The following is a 12238-nucleotide window of genomic DNA, read 5'->3' as shown; positions in this document are numbered from 1 at the left end:
CTTATTGAGCAAGGCGAAGCTGACTTACCCATCCTATGTCCTTCCTGCCAGCAAGAGACAAGATTGGAAAGAATGATTAAGGGTAGGCTGGATTTGCTGCGCATCTGCTCTCCAGCTCCATGACTCCCTCCCTTCCCTCCCTCCCTCCTGCCCTCCCTCCCGCCCTTCCTCCCTCCAAAGCTCTTTTATTTGAACTCCTTTGCTTGGTTTCTTCTCTAACCTTAAGGAAGATGCTTAGCTTCCCTTCCATGGGCATTCATAGTAACATATTGGGAGTTATGAATGTCCCTTTGTATTGTAAAGCTTAGGTAATGTCCCCCAAAATTTGAGCTCCTTGGAAAGACTCTCCTAATTAACAGAATTTCTTTTAATGAACACGATAAGGCTTTATTTCTGGAGGAATATACAGAAGTTGTATTTTGTCCAGCGATCTCTAACATGAAAGTCTCAACAGCTCCAACTCAGGAGCCTCAGTGTTTCTGAGTGGGAATGATACTCACTGCTAAGTGAAAGGCAATACATAGACTGGACAGAGATGGACTTTGGATTGGCTTGGAAATCGACAATTTAGCACATTCTGGTTATCTGTTGTCACAAATGACTTTGAAAGTGCAACGGCTTGAAAGCAACCAGAGCTCCCTTTACTCCTGAAACCGAAGTCAGTCATTCAGATGAGGTGATTGGCCCAGATGGGTAAGTTGAGACTCGGTGGTCTGTGGCAATCATGCTTCACTTGACTGGTGCTGCTGCTGGATTTCCTGTGGGCTTCTGTGGCTTCAGGAATCCATCCTGGGCCTCTTCTGTGGTTGACCTCAAAGCTGCAAGAGAGCAAGAGCAGAAGCCTCAGGACACCGTGACGTCAGGCACTGAGCACATGTGGGGCTGTTTCACTTGTGTTCTGTTGGTCAACGTGAGCGCCCTGGACTGCTGAGATGATAGGTCAGGGAAACAGATTACTCCTAATGATGACTTCAAAAGTAAACTGTACTGCAGAGGGTGTTTGCACAGTGCTGTGGAGAATCACTGCCATCATATTTGCAAGCAGTCTAGCATATTCATTACAGGTCAGGGAAGGTACAGTTAAGCAAAATTATCTACTAATCTGTTTAAAATTTGAAATAGGAGAATAGAAGTTACATCATGAAAAACTGGGGAAGAAGATCCAGATAAGAAAGACTTGAAACAGTTTAATTTTGTTCTCTCTCTCTCTCTTCATCTCTTCATCTCTCCTTCCCTCCCTCCCTCCTCCTCCTCCTCCTCTCTCTCTCTCTCCTCCTCCCTCCCCCCTTCTCTCTCTCTACCTCCCCAGTGCTGAGATTACAGGCACAGCTGCTGTGCCTGGCTTTTTATGTGGGTCCTGAACTCAGTTCTCATGTTTCTGTGGCAAGCACTTTGTTGATGGCGCCATCACCCAAGCTCCCCATACAGTCCAAGCTCTAAAAACTGTATGAATATTTTTTGAAGTAGAAAAACTCCGAGAATTCATATCTGATAGGTTTTTAATTGAGCTGTTACATAGTAGTATGACTCTTTGAATTACAGTATAAAACATGAAAAGTGTCATTTAGGAAAGAGTCAAGAAAACAGTGAAGGAATATCCTTGAGTGTCAGACAGTTTGTCATCAAGAAAGAGAAGCAAAGGCCAGTGCAGAAGGGAACATTCAAACAGTGAATTTTAAAGATACTTATGAACTAGGTGTGAAAAGCACTTCCTTACACATCTTTATGTCACAGGAAGCATGGTTAGTAACACCAATATTCTCTACAAATTAAACTTTTATCACAACTTCTCATGTTTCCCATATGGATAAGTATTTGTGAAAAAGCTTCCTAGAAATTATTATTGGCAAGGATTCTGGGAGACAGCAAGCTAAAGCGGCTCACCATCTTGTCCTCATCCATATCTACCTCTTCTGACTCGAGCCTGTCTTGGAGTCAGTGAAGGCCTGAGTACAGGTGAAAACCCAAGTCCTGTGGCAGTCAAGAGTGAGGAATTAGGTGCAGATAATGACCTTTCTGGGCTGGGCTGCTGTAAAGATGGTGCCTGACGACCCATGGGAGAATGAGAATACACTGGGGAGAGTGAGAATATATGGGATGCAGTGATGAGGCTGGAGCCTGGAGGTCTCCTAGAAGGAGAGTTGAAAACCAACCTCCTTCATTCTGTGTGTCTGGGGGGAGGGGGCGGGTTGTGGTGCTCCTCAAGAGAACAAAACAGCTGGGCTTCCTTCTCCTTGTCCCTGAGGCTTTGGAGAAGGGAAGTTCTCCACCGGTTACATGGCCAAGCCCCATGGCTCCACTACCATCCCCTGTGGCCACAGAGGTGGAGACCATTTCCCATCACTCACAGGACTGCAGGCGCATGAGTCCTCCAACAGTCAGAACAGGACTCTAGTCATGTAACAGAGGAAGATGGTGGCTTTGCAGCCAAAGGAAAGACAGGCTGCAAGAGTAGCTAGAATCATGCGTAGCACCACAGAGGGGCAGCTGGAGACGGAGGCTGCCTGACAAGAATAACGAGTGTACATAAGGAGATTTAAATGCAGCACAGGAGACCTTCCAAAGATGAAATGTGTGACTTTTCCACCAGACATTTGTCAGTGAATTGAAAGAGATGATGATTGTATCCATAGTGTAGTTGGTCAAGTGGAGGAATCCAGAAGCACAGAACTAAAATGTAAAGGAATAGATTTCACGAGAGAACATCAATCCAAGAGCTAGAACTGTGTGCGACAGGAGAGCAGAGGAAGGTGATGGTTAGATTAAATATACGGAACAGATTTTCGGAGCTTAAAAATCAAGAAGAATTTCTAAATTCCCATGACTCAAAATACCTCTATGTATGTTGGAAACGTTTTTGAACACTTAGGAACAAAGAGCAGACCAGAATCTTAGAAGCTTCCAGACAGAGCGGATTACCTTCCATGAAGAAGTATTAGACTAGAGGCAGATCTCCCATCCTTGACACGGGAAACTGTAGACAGAGGAGCAATTTGGGTAGACCGTGGAGGGAAGCGACCCGCAGTCTGAAAGCATCACAGAGGCAAGCAGCCTTCCCTCCTGCTATCAAAGTTTATCATCATGCACGAATTCAGAGATAGTATCATCAATTTCCTGACAGAAACCATGCAGAAGAAAGAACCAAACAAATGGTCTGCCTGAAAGTATAGACCTCATAGTGAGGGAAGGAAACAGGAAGGAAAAAATCAGAAATTTAATCAGCTAACTTACATGAGAATAAATATTCATATGCATATGAAGCTAGTGATTTGAGTTCAAGTATCAGTGGAATCTTCAGTAATTTGGGCTTGTAAAAGTGCTTGCTGCCAAGCCTCAGGGCCTGAGTTTGATCCTCAAGATCCACATGGTAGAAGGAGAGAGTGGACTTCTACAAGTTGCTCTGCAACTATGGGGAGACTGCGCTGGGCTCCCTGGCGTGGGGTGCGCTCACTTCCTGTGGATCCGCAGACTGCTCTGGGAAGCGGCGGCTCCGGGAGCAGCACAGCAGGTCCGCAGACTTCTCTGGCAAGCTGCGGCTCCGGGAGCGGCGGCGGGAGCGCAGGCTTTCCCGGCAGGCTGCTTCGGTCCTGCGTCTCTGGTGTTGGCGACAGCTGATGGCTGCCGCAACTTCTCTGATGCCGAGAGCTTACTCTGCTACTGGAGCATTGTCCAGCTGGAATCCCGTCTCTATTCCACCGGTGTACTCCTCCTCAGGATGCGAGGCCCCTGGCCACTGAACCACACAGGAAGGGGTACGGAGACGGCGAAAGCTAGTGTGTCCGTGGGTCGGTAATGGAGAGTGCTGCTCTCCGGGGGGATCAGGTCACCTGTACACAAGACTCAAGGCTCGGCTCAGTCTGTGCTTACAGCTTTATTCTTTCTGGGACCCAATCTCTGGGACCCAGTCTCTGACCCAATCTCCCACTATTAAGAGAAGGCTAGGATATTTTATACCATGGGGGTAGTGGTAAAAGCTTTGGCTGTTAGATGCTTTGTGAGACATTCTATTTACATGTGGAAGTGGATTTCTGCCACACTGCTAGACTGCTGGCCACCTGGAAAAATCACACAGGAAGGCATGGTCTGCTTAGAGCCAGAGGCCATGTTTATGTCAGGGCATTTGTGGCGGGCCCTTCAAAGGGAGAGTCAGGAAAGATGTCAGAAAAGCACCTCGCTATGAAAGGAGCCCGCAGCACATTAATCCCGAGCTGCATGAGCTGTCCAGTGTGAAGGGACTTCCACTTTGCATAACAGAGGTCTCCAACATGCAACCACCACACATGCATTGTGGCAGGGTATATGTACAAAACACACACACAAACACGCATGCACGTGCGCACGCATGCACGCACATACACAGGAAGAGAGGTAAATAAATGAACAAACACATTTTTTAGATTGAAGCTGTTAGACTGAGTTAAAAGCTAAACCTGAGGTGGTTCTTGTGGCACACAGCTACTTGGGAGAATGAGGCAAAGGACTGTGAGTTCAAGACTTGCCTAGGCTACAGAGTGAGCAGAGTTAGTTCAAGGCCACATTGAGTAACTTAGTGAGATCTCAAAAAAATGTCTAAGAAATTGGGGCCAGAACTGTAACGTATTAGTAGAGCATTTGTCTAGAATGCAGAAGGTCCTTGGTTTGGTCCCTAGCACCACACACACTTAGCTACACAAAAATGAAACCCAATTGTGTACTGTTTTTAAGAAACATTTGAAATAGTCATGAAAGTTGAAAATAAAAAGGTAAATAGAGATCCCAGGTGAATTCAGACAGGAGAACAGCAATATTGGGGGCTAGAGAGACAGCTCAGTGATTAAGAGCACTAGCTGCTCTCACAGAGGAACTGAGTTCAGTTCCCAGCACACACATGACAGCTAACAACCATCTGTAACTCTAGTTCCAGGTAATCCAATACCCTCTTCTAGCCTCCAGGCACCAGGCAGTCACATGGCATACATACAGACATGCAGAAAAACCCTTAATTTTTTTTAAAGAATAATATTAGGTCTAGAAAAGGTGATATTCAAGTTAAAGACATAAATAGGAAAAGGAAAGACATTCTTTAATGATAAAAAAGGATAGTTTATGAAGAAGGTAAGTAAAACTTTTATCCAAAATAACCATGAAATCTGTAAAGCAAAACTGTTAGTAATGCAAATCAGGTTATACTGAGATGCTTTAATAAATCTCTTTCATTTGTCTCTTCTATAGCCTTAAAGGGTTAAAAAGCTATATAAATAAGAAATCAGACTTAACAGGTATGCTAGAATCTTATGTCTCTTGAGCACAGAAAATTCTCTCCTGGACTACTTAGCAAAGTTCAGCATATACTTGAGTACAAAGTACATCTTAATAAATTCGAAGCAAGAGATTTCTATAGAGCTCTTCTGTTATAATCCATTAATCCATTACTATTAGAAACAGGTAAATAAGATAATAAAATATCTATAATGAAATAATCTATATAACCTTTGTATGGAAGGTAAGTCAAAAAAACATAGGTGCTAGGCGTGGTGGTACACACATTAAGTTCCAACATTGGTCAGGCAGAGGCAGACGGATCTCTGTGAGGCCAGCCTGGTCTACGTGGTAAATTCGTAACCAGCCAGGGCTTCATGAGACCTTGACTCAACAACAACCAAAAAAATAAAAAAATATCAAATGGCCAGCTCTCTAAAAGTAATCAAAGGAGGGTACACTTCAAAAGATACATGCTGAGACTGTAGCCAGCGGCAACGTTACCACCTTTATTTACCGTTATTATTTAAAAATGAAGAGACGAAGGGTGTTTTCGTTATGAAATGAGCAAAAAAGAATGATGAATACACCAAAATAAATTAGATGAAACAATACAGAGGAAGCTGAAAGCAAGGAAATAAAAATCAGAAAGATAAAACATTACATAGTTAGCTCTTTGACAAAGATACTAAAATTGTGTGATTAGGAAATTAATAAAGAGTGAAAACTCTCCAAGAGCGGAGTGAGGAAGGGGCATAAGGACAGGTGATTTTAGAAGGCAACAAGATTAAAATTTGTCCAATAGTTTGGCGAAGAATCTGAAAAACCAGAGGGAGTTTATATTTTTCTTTGTCAGACATAAATGTCCAAATTTGACTCAAGAAGAAATGGAAAATTTGAGTAGAAAAATAACCATAAAAGAGATAGAAAAAAAGGTTAACGTTCCAGCATTGAAAATGTCAATGAAAGCCTATAGAATTACAAAGTTTTATGTAACTTTTAAAGGACAAATAACTTATCATTATTCAAATTGGTTAAGGAGGCGAAAAGCTTCTGATTCACTTATAGAGTAAGCACATTTGGCCCCCAAACTCCACAGAGAACAAAAAGAAAGCCCAGAGACCAATTTAGTTTTGATCCTAGATGCAGAATTCTGTATTGAACATTAGCAGGCAAGCCCGTCCATTTGAAGACCCAGCTGTGACCTGGTAGATTTAAAAATACAATAGAACTCAGGTGTGAGAGTCCTTAGAGTCCCAAGGTAATAATGGATGAGCTTTGCTTTGAAGAACTTCAGCAGTTGGGAGCCTGGTTCCTCTGAGTAACTGTTGTGCACCACTCTGTCACTCCCTGAAGAGATACTGGTGCCTTATTTCAAGGGACAGCAGCAGAGCGCTGGGCAGTCTGCAGATACCCAGGGATCCACTCTGAGGCCATCTTTCAAGTTGATGGAGTGAGTTTGCCAGAGTTGCTCTTGGAATCTGGAGAGTATTTTTAAAAATATTTATTATTTTTATTTTATGTGTATGGGTGTATTGCCTGCATGTATGTGAGTACAGTGTCTGTGGAGGTCAGGAGGTCAGAAGAGGGCATCAGATGCCCTGGAATTGGAGTTAAGGGTGGTTTTGGGGAACCATGTGGGTGCTGGGAATCAAACCCAGGTCCCCAGCAAGAGCAGCCAGCACTCTTAAATGTTGAACCATCTCTCCAGCCCCTAGAGTATCTTTTTTTTTTTTTTTTTCTTATTGAGACAGGTGGTCTGGAGCTCGCTATGTTTACCAGGCTGACCTCGAACTCACAGAGATACCTCTGCCTCCCCATTGCTGGGATTAAAGGCGTGCACCAGCACACCTGGCTAGAGTATCTTTTTGACTGAAGAAACGTCCAATACTTTTTGGAGGTTACCAAGAGGTCCCATATATGAATTTATAAATGAATAATAGCTTGAGAGTCACTTAACAATGCGCTTTAACATATTCAAAAGTCTGCTGGAGTGTTGCTATGAAAAAAGAAACCAAATACCTTAGGTTCTCAGAACTGCCAGCTAGAAATGCTGACCACCTGGACCCAGGACATCCCTGTGACTCTTCCTCTAGTGGCTGGAAGCCTGGTTCAGAAAGTCGGAATGTAGGCGCTGGGGAGATGGCTCGGCCTGTGAAGTGTGCCTGCCACACTGCCATGAAGACCTGAGTTCGGGTCCCAGCACCCCTGTAAAAGGTGGGGGTAGAGCACACATCTAGAATTGTAGCTCTGCAGAGGTGGAGACAGGAGAATGCCTGGAGCACATTAGCCGGTCCAGCCCAGTCATTAAACCCCAGGTTCAGTGACCTTGTTTCAGAAAATAAAATGGAGGGATTGGAGACATGGCTCTGGGGTTAAAAACACTGGCTTTTCTTGCAGAAGACCAGGGTTCGAATCCCAGCACCCACATGGAAGCTAACAACTGCTGGTAACTCCAGTTCCAGGGGATCCAACGCCCTCTTCTGTCCTCTGCGGGCATTGCATGACATGAGTGCACTAACCTACATGCAGGCAAGACACGTGTACACATAAAATAAAAATAAAATTTTTCAAAAAGAAAATAAAATGGAGAGTGATAGAGGAAGGCACCGGAGGTCAGCCTGTGACCTCCACACACACAGGTGTATGTGTGCGTGCACCTACTCACATGCATGAAAACATATAAGCATATGCCATACACCTACCAACCCCCCAGAGGCACAGTGTAACTAGCTGACTGTCAGATGCTGACACTGTAGACGTGGTCACACACCGTCTGCTGCTGTTCATATCTGCCGACTCTTCAGAAGTCCTTTGTCTTGCTCATCCTCCGTGGTGGTCTTTCCACTGCTGCCATCATGTGTTCAGTACTTTCTGTGGCAGTGGAGTAGCCACTACTGTTCTCTCCCAGGTTCAGGTTGCCTGGCTTTGGGAGGGCATGTGGTTGGACGTGAAGGAACTGCAGAGCATACAGTGTCGCTAGCTTTGGATAAAGGGCTGAAGGTTAATTTTATGTGCTCAGATGCTTGTGAATGGCTAGTGTTAATGTGAGAGAGCAGCAATATGGGAAATTTCTGGATCGCTTTCATTAGTTTTAATATACGTGATATTTGGGGTAGTAAATCTGTCTTCCATTGCGCCGTGCTTGGAAAATAGCGAAACAGATTTGAATTTTTGAACATACCTCTCCAGCAATGAGGTCGTGCCAACATTTCTGAGGGGCAGAGTACAGCTGGGCTAGAATTGAGCGTATGCATATATGTGAATATATATATATATATATATATAGAGAGAGAGAGAGAGAGAGTATTGAGAATATATATATGTATTATATATATTCCTCCTCCTTATTTATGATTGCTGCTAATTTTAATTGGTTTCTTATTGTACATGAATGTAGAGTGGGCATCAGTAACAAGATGTATACTTGTGGCCAATCCTGTCCTCCTCTGTGAGATGTGACTGCATCTTCCCATGGCTCCACAAAGCTGTTTCTCCCCATGTTGCTGGTATTAGGCCGGCGGATTGCATCATGCCTCCTGTTGACTATAGACAGAGAGTTTAGTGACCCAGAGCAGATGGGAGGGTGAGTGTTAAGTGTTTCCTCATGGGGAGGAATGACTCTTCATGCATGGGGATGCAACTGCCGAGTGCCGCTTCTCTTCCTCAGGAGTTAGACTATGAGTTTATAGCACTTACGCCAAGGCTTTAAGTTTCTTTCTACCCTGTGTGGATGGAGATGCACAAGACAGGCACTGAAACCAAAATTGGAACTGAATAGTCAAACACAATGGCATCTATGAAACGGATAACCAAGAGGTGAGAGCCATCTATGTCACTCTCAAATGCTCTTATCCCCATCGAAGCACTTTCTGAAGACATTCTTAACTTTGTCTCTAAGCTTCTCATCCTTGGAAGCTGGGTATGATGGGACATGTCCCCAAATCCCAGCATTTGTGAGACTGAGACAGGAGGATTGCTATGAATTCAATGTCAGCTTGGGCTGTGTAGTTTGTTTGAGGCCAGCCTGGGCTATATAGTGAGACTGTCTCAAACAAGCAAACAGACACCAGCAATAAGAAGACTCTTTGGTGTGTTTGTAAGCACTACTGAAGGTATTTAGATAGCTGAGTTTTAATATCTGGTGCTGTGAATGAGTCTGCTGTTTCTGATACATGTCCCATTCTCATTCTGTTTCAAAGAGGCTAAAGCTTGGTACAGGTTTCAAAGAGAGAACCTCTCCTGCACACAGTAGACACTAGTGTAGAGCATGCCGTGTGAAAGAGGTGTGAAAGAGGAAGGGATTGAGCCTGCCAAGTTTACTGCTTGTAACCATTGGAGCTTAGACGATGCCATGAAGCACTTTTCCAAAACACCTTTCCGGTCACTCTATTACAATCCCTTTTTTTCTTTGCAGATCCTGCAGTGTCCTTTTAAATATGCATTTGAGGCAAAGAGCTACAAGCAGAAACTGAAAATGCTTGCAAGACTTCCAGCTTCTCTCCGTATGTTTCTAGCCCTGCCTGACTCAGACCATGTGATATTCAGAGGGATTCCTTAATCGAAGCGGTTCCTCAGCCAGGCACATTGACAGAAAATTGCATCTGTAATTCAAGATGGCTAGCCAGCTGCCCGAAGACCCTGTGGAGTCTCAGGTCTCCGACGAGCTTGAATGCAAGATCTGTTACAATCGGTACAATCTGAAGCAGAGGAAACCCAAGGTGCTGGAGTGTTGCCACAGGGTTTGTGCCAAATGCCTCTACAAGATCATAGACTTTGGGGACTCCCCGCAAGGTGTCATTGTCTGTCCTTTCTGCAGGTTTGAGACACGTCTGCCGGATGACGAAGTGAGCAGCCTGCCCGATGACAACAACATCCTTGTAAACTTGACTTGTGGAGGCAAAGCGAAGAAGTGCCTGCCAGAGAACCCCACCGAGCTACTGCTGACCCCCAAGAGGCTGGCCTCCCTCGTCAGCCCTTCCCACACATCCTCCAACTGCTTAGTGATAACCATCATGGAAGTGCAGAGAGAGAGCTCCCCATCTCTGAGTTCCACTCCTGTGGTGGAATTCTACAGGCCAGCAAGTTTTGACTCTGTTACTACAGTGTCCCACAACTGGACAGTGTGGAACTGCACCTCGCTGCTCTTTCAGACGTCCATCCGGGTGTTGGTGTGGCTGCTCGGCTTGCTGTATTTCAGCTCCTTACCCTTAGGGATCTACTTACTGGTGTCTAAGAAAGTCACCCTTGGGGTGGTCTTTGTTAGCCTCGTCCCTTCCAGCCTTGTCATCCTTATGGTGTATGGTTTTTGCCAGTGTGTCTGTCATGAATTTCTGGACTGTATGGCACTTCCTTCTTAATCAATATGCACAAGAGGAAATTTGGCACATGTTGCCACATTCAAATGATGTATGTACAATTTACTTTCTTTTATGTGCTCTGTGACTAATGTCTCTAGCCTCAGCAAAGCCCTTGGTCATACGTTTGTGGTCTGTTTTCCATCCAAATGTTGGCTTGATGGGTTATCTTGGCTGCTGTGAATTAAAAAAAAAAAAAGAGTTCCTTTCTACTTGGGGGTACACACAGCATTCGTGGAGCTCTGAGAGCTGTAAAACCTCCCAGAGCAAAGGTAGGATTGCAGCCAGGCACCGGGCAATGTGTGTCAGGCTGTGCCAGAGTCTTTGTGGGAAGGTCAGGATGAATGGATTCCTCCTTTCAGTTAATGGTGGGTAGACACGGGAGGCAGGTTGCTCCAAGCTGCATGGGTTTTCAAAGTGTGTGCCCCTGTACTCCTGGTGTTAGAGCCCCCACATCATCTTCAGGTGCTTTTTCTCTTAAGGTAATGCTACTCTGAGGTGTGCTGCTCCCTTTGAGATCGCTGTCTCCTCTGTGCAGTCTTCCCTACCCTGGGGACACTCAGCCTCATTCCCTTCGGTGGTTCCAGTAGGACTTTTGTTTTGCCATGTTGCTAAAGAGAATGGAGAACAGGAAGGAGCTTTCGTGGATGTAGACTTCATGGCAGAGCGTGGCCGTTTGTCCAGGACACATGCTCTTTCCTCCATGTGTCGTTTCCACCCCTCCAGGCTTCCCTGAGGATATCCGAGGAGAATGCATTTCTCACAGCACAGTTTTGGTGCATGGAAATCTTCAATCATTTTTGTTTTGTTTTTATTTTAACCACATTTCTCATTTAGACCCAGTTCCATTTAAATTAGTTGCTATCAGTTTATGAAGCTGTCCCTTTACTTCCCCGTGTTTTAGATGCTTGATTGGGGCTAACTTCACTGAGTCCTGTAACAATCTGGGGGAATCTGTGACCATGAACATACAGAGATGGGTCTCCAGATGCCCCAGCTTACAGCCCGAGACACTGAACCCAAGCGTTCGGCCAGACCATGCTAGAACACAGTGGTTCAGGGTTGCATGTTGTGGAAGTCCATGTAAAGCAAAGGGCAGAACCACGCCAGGCCCATGCCCTGCTCCAAGATACCCACCCTCCACAGGAGGGAAGTGGAGGTAGCCGAGTGCAGCTTGACACATTTCTGTTGTTCAAGTTTTGGAATAGATTCAAGTTCTTAAATTATTTTCAGTAAAAGCATAAGCTGTATGGCTTGAGTTAGTGGACTCCTTTTCATGATGCAGGGGAGGTTGGGTGTATATATTTATGAGAAGAAATTGTCTAGCAGATTTTAGATGGGGAGTAGAATGCTCACAGGAATTAGGCAAAAAAAAAAGCCTTTTAGCGTTGACTAACATTAAAATATCTGTAACATTTAGAGAAGGGCATTATTAAAACTACTTAACTTGTTTGTGGTAAAATATTTGTTGTGTGAAATAGTTATGGTGGGCCAGTTCCAATCTCCTTATTGAGGGAAAATGGGTACTTTATATAGAATAGAAGTTGATTTTAATTGTATAGCTATTAGCTTTGAGAACATGTGTGCCCAAGGTAAGTATGATGAGAAAGTACACTGGGATGTGGTCTAATGAAATTTAAGCC

General features: G+C 44.5%; 1 protein-coding gene across 4 annotated transcripts in view; it reads left to right on the top strand.

The window, feature by feature from the left end:
* The window catches only part of Rnf182 (ring finger protein 182), a 54239-nt gene extending 42268 nt beyond the window's left edge, over window positions 1-11971 (top strand). For all 4 annotated transcript variants that reach the window (XM_008831445.3, XM_008831437.3, XM_008831454.1 and 1 more), the window contains exon 2: window positions 9656-11971. In XM_008831445.3, the coding sequence (XP_008829667.1) occupies window positions 9855-10598 (744 nt within the window). In that variant the 5' untranslated portion in view covers window positions 9656-9854 and the 3' untranslated portion in view covers window positions 10599-11971. The remainder of the gene's footprint in view (window positions 1-9655) is intronic.
* The last annotated feature ends 267 nt before the right edge of the window (window positions 11972-12238 follow it).

Source organism: Nannospalax galili, unplaced genomic scaffold (genome assembly GCF_000622305.1).
Source record: "Nannospalax galili isolate Female #2095 unplaced genomic scaffold, S.galili_v1.0 scaffold30, whole genome shotgun sequence".
Lineage (NCBI taxonomy): Eukaryota > Metazoa > Chordata > Mammalia > Rodentia > Spalacidae > Nannospalax > Nannospalax galili.
This window is presented reverse-complemented; position numbering and strand designations above follow the sequence as displayed.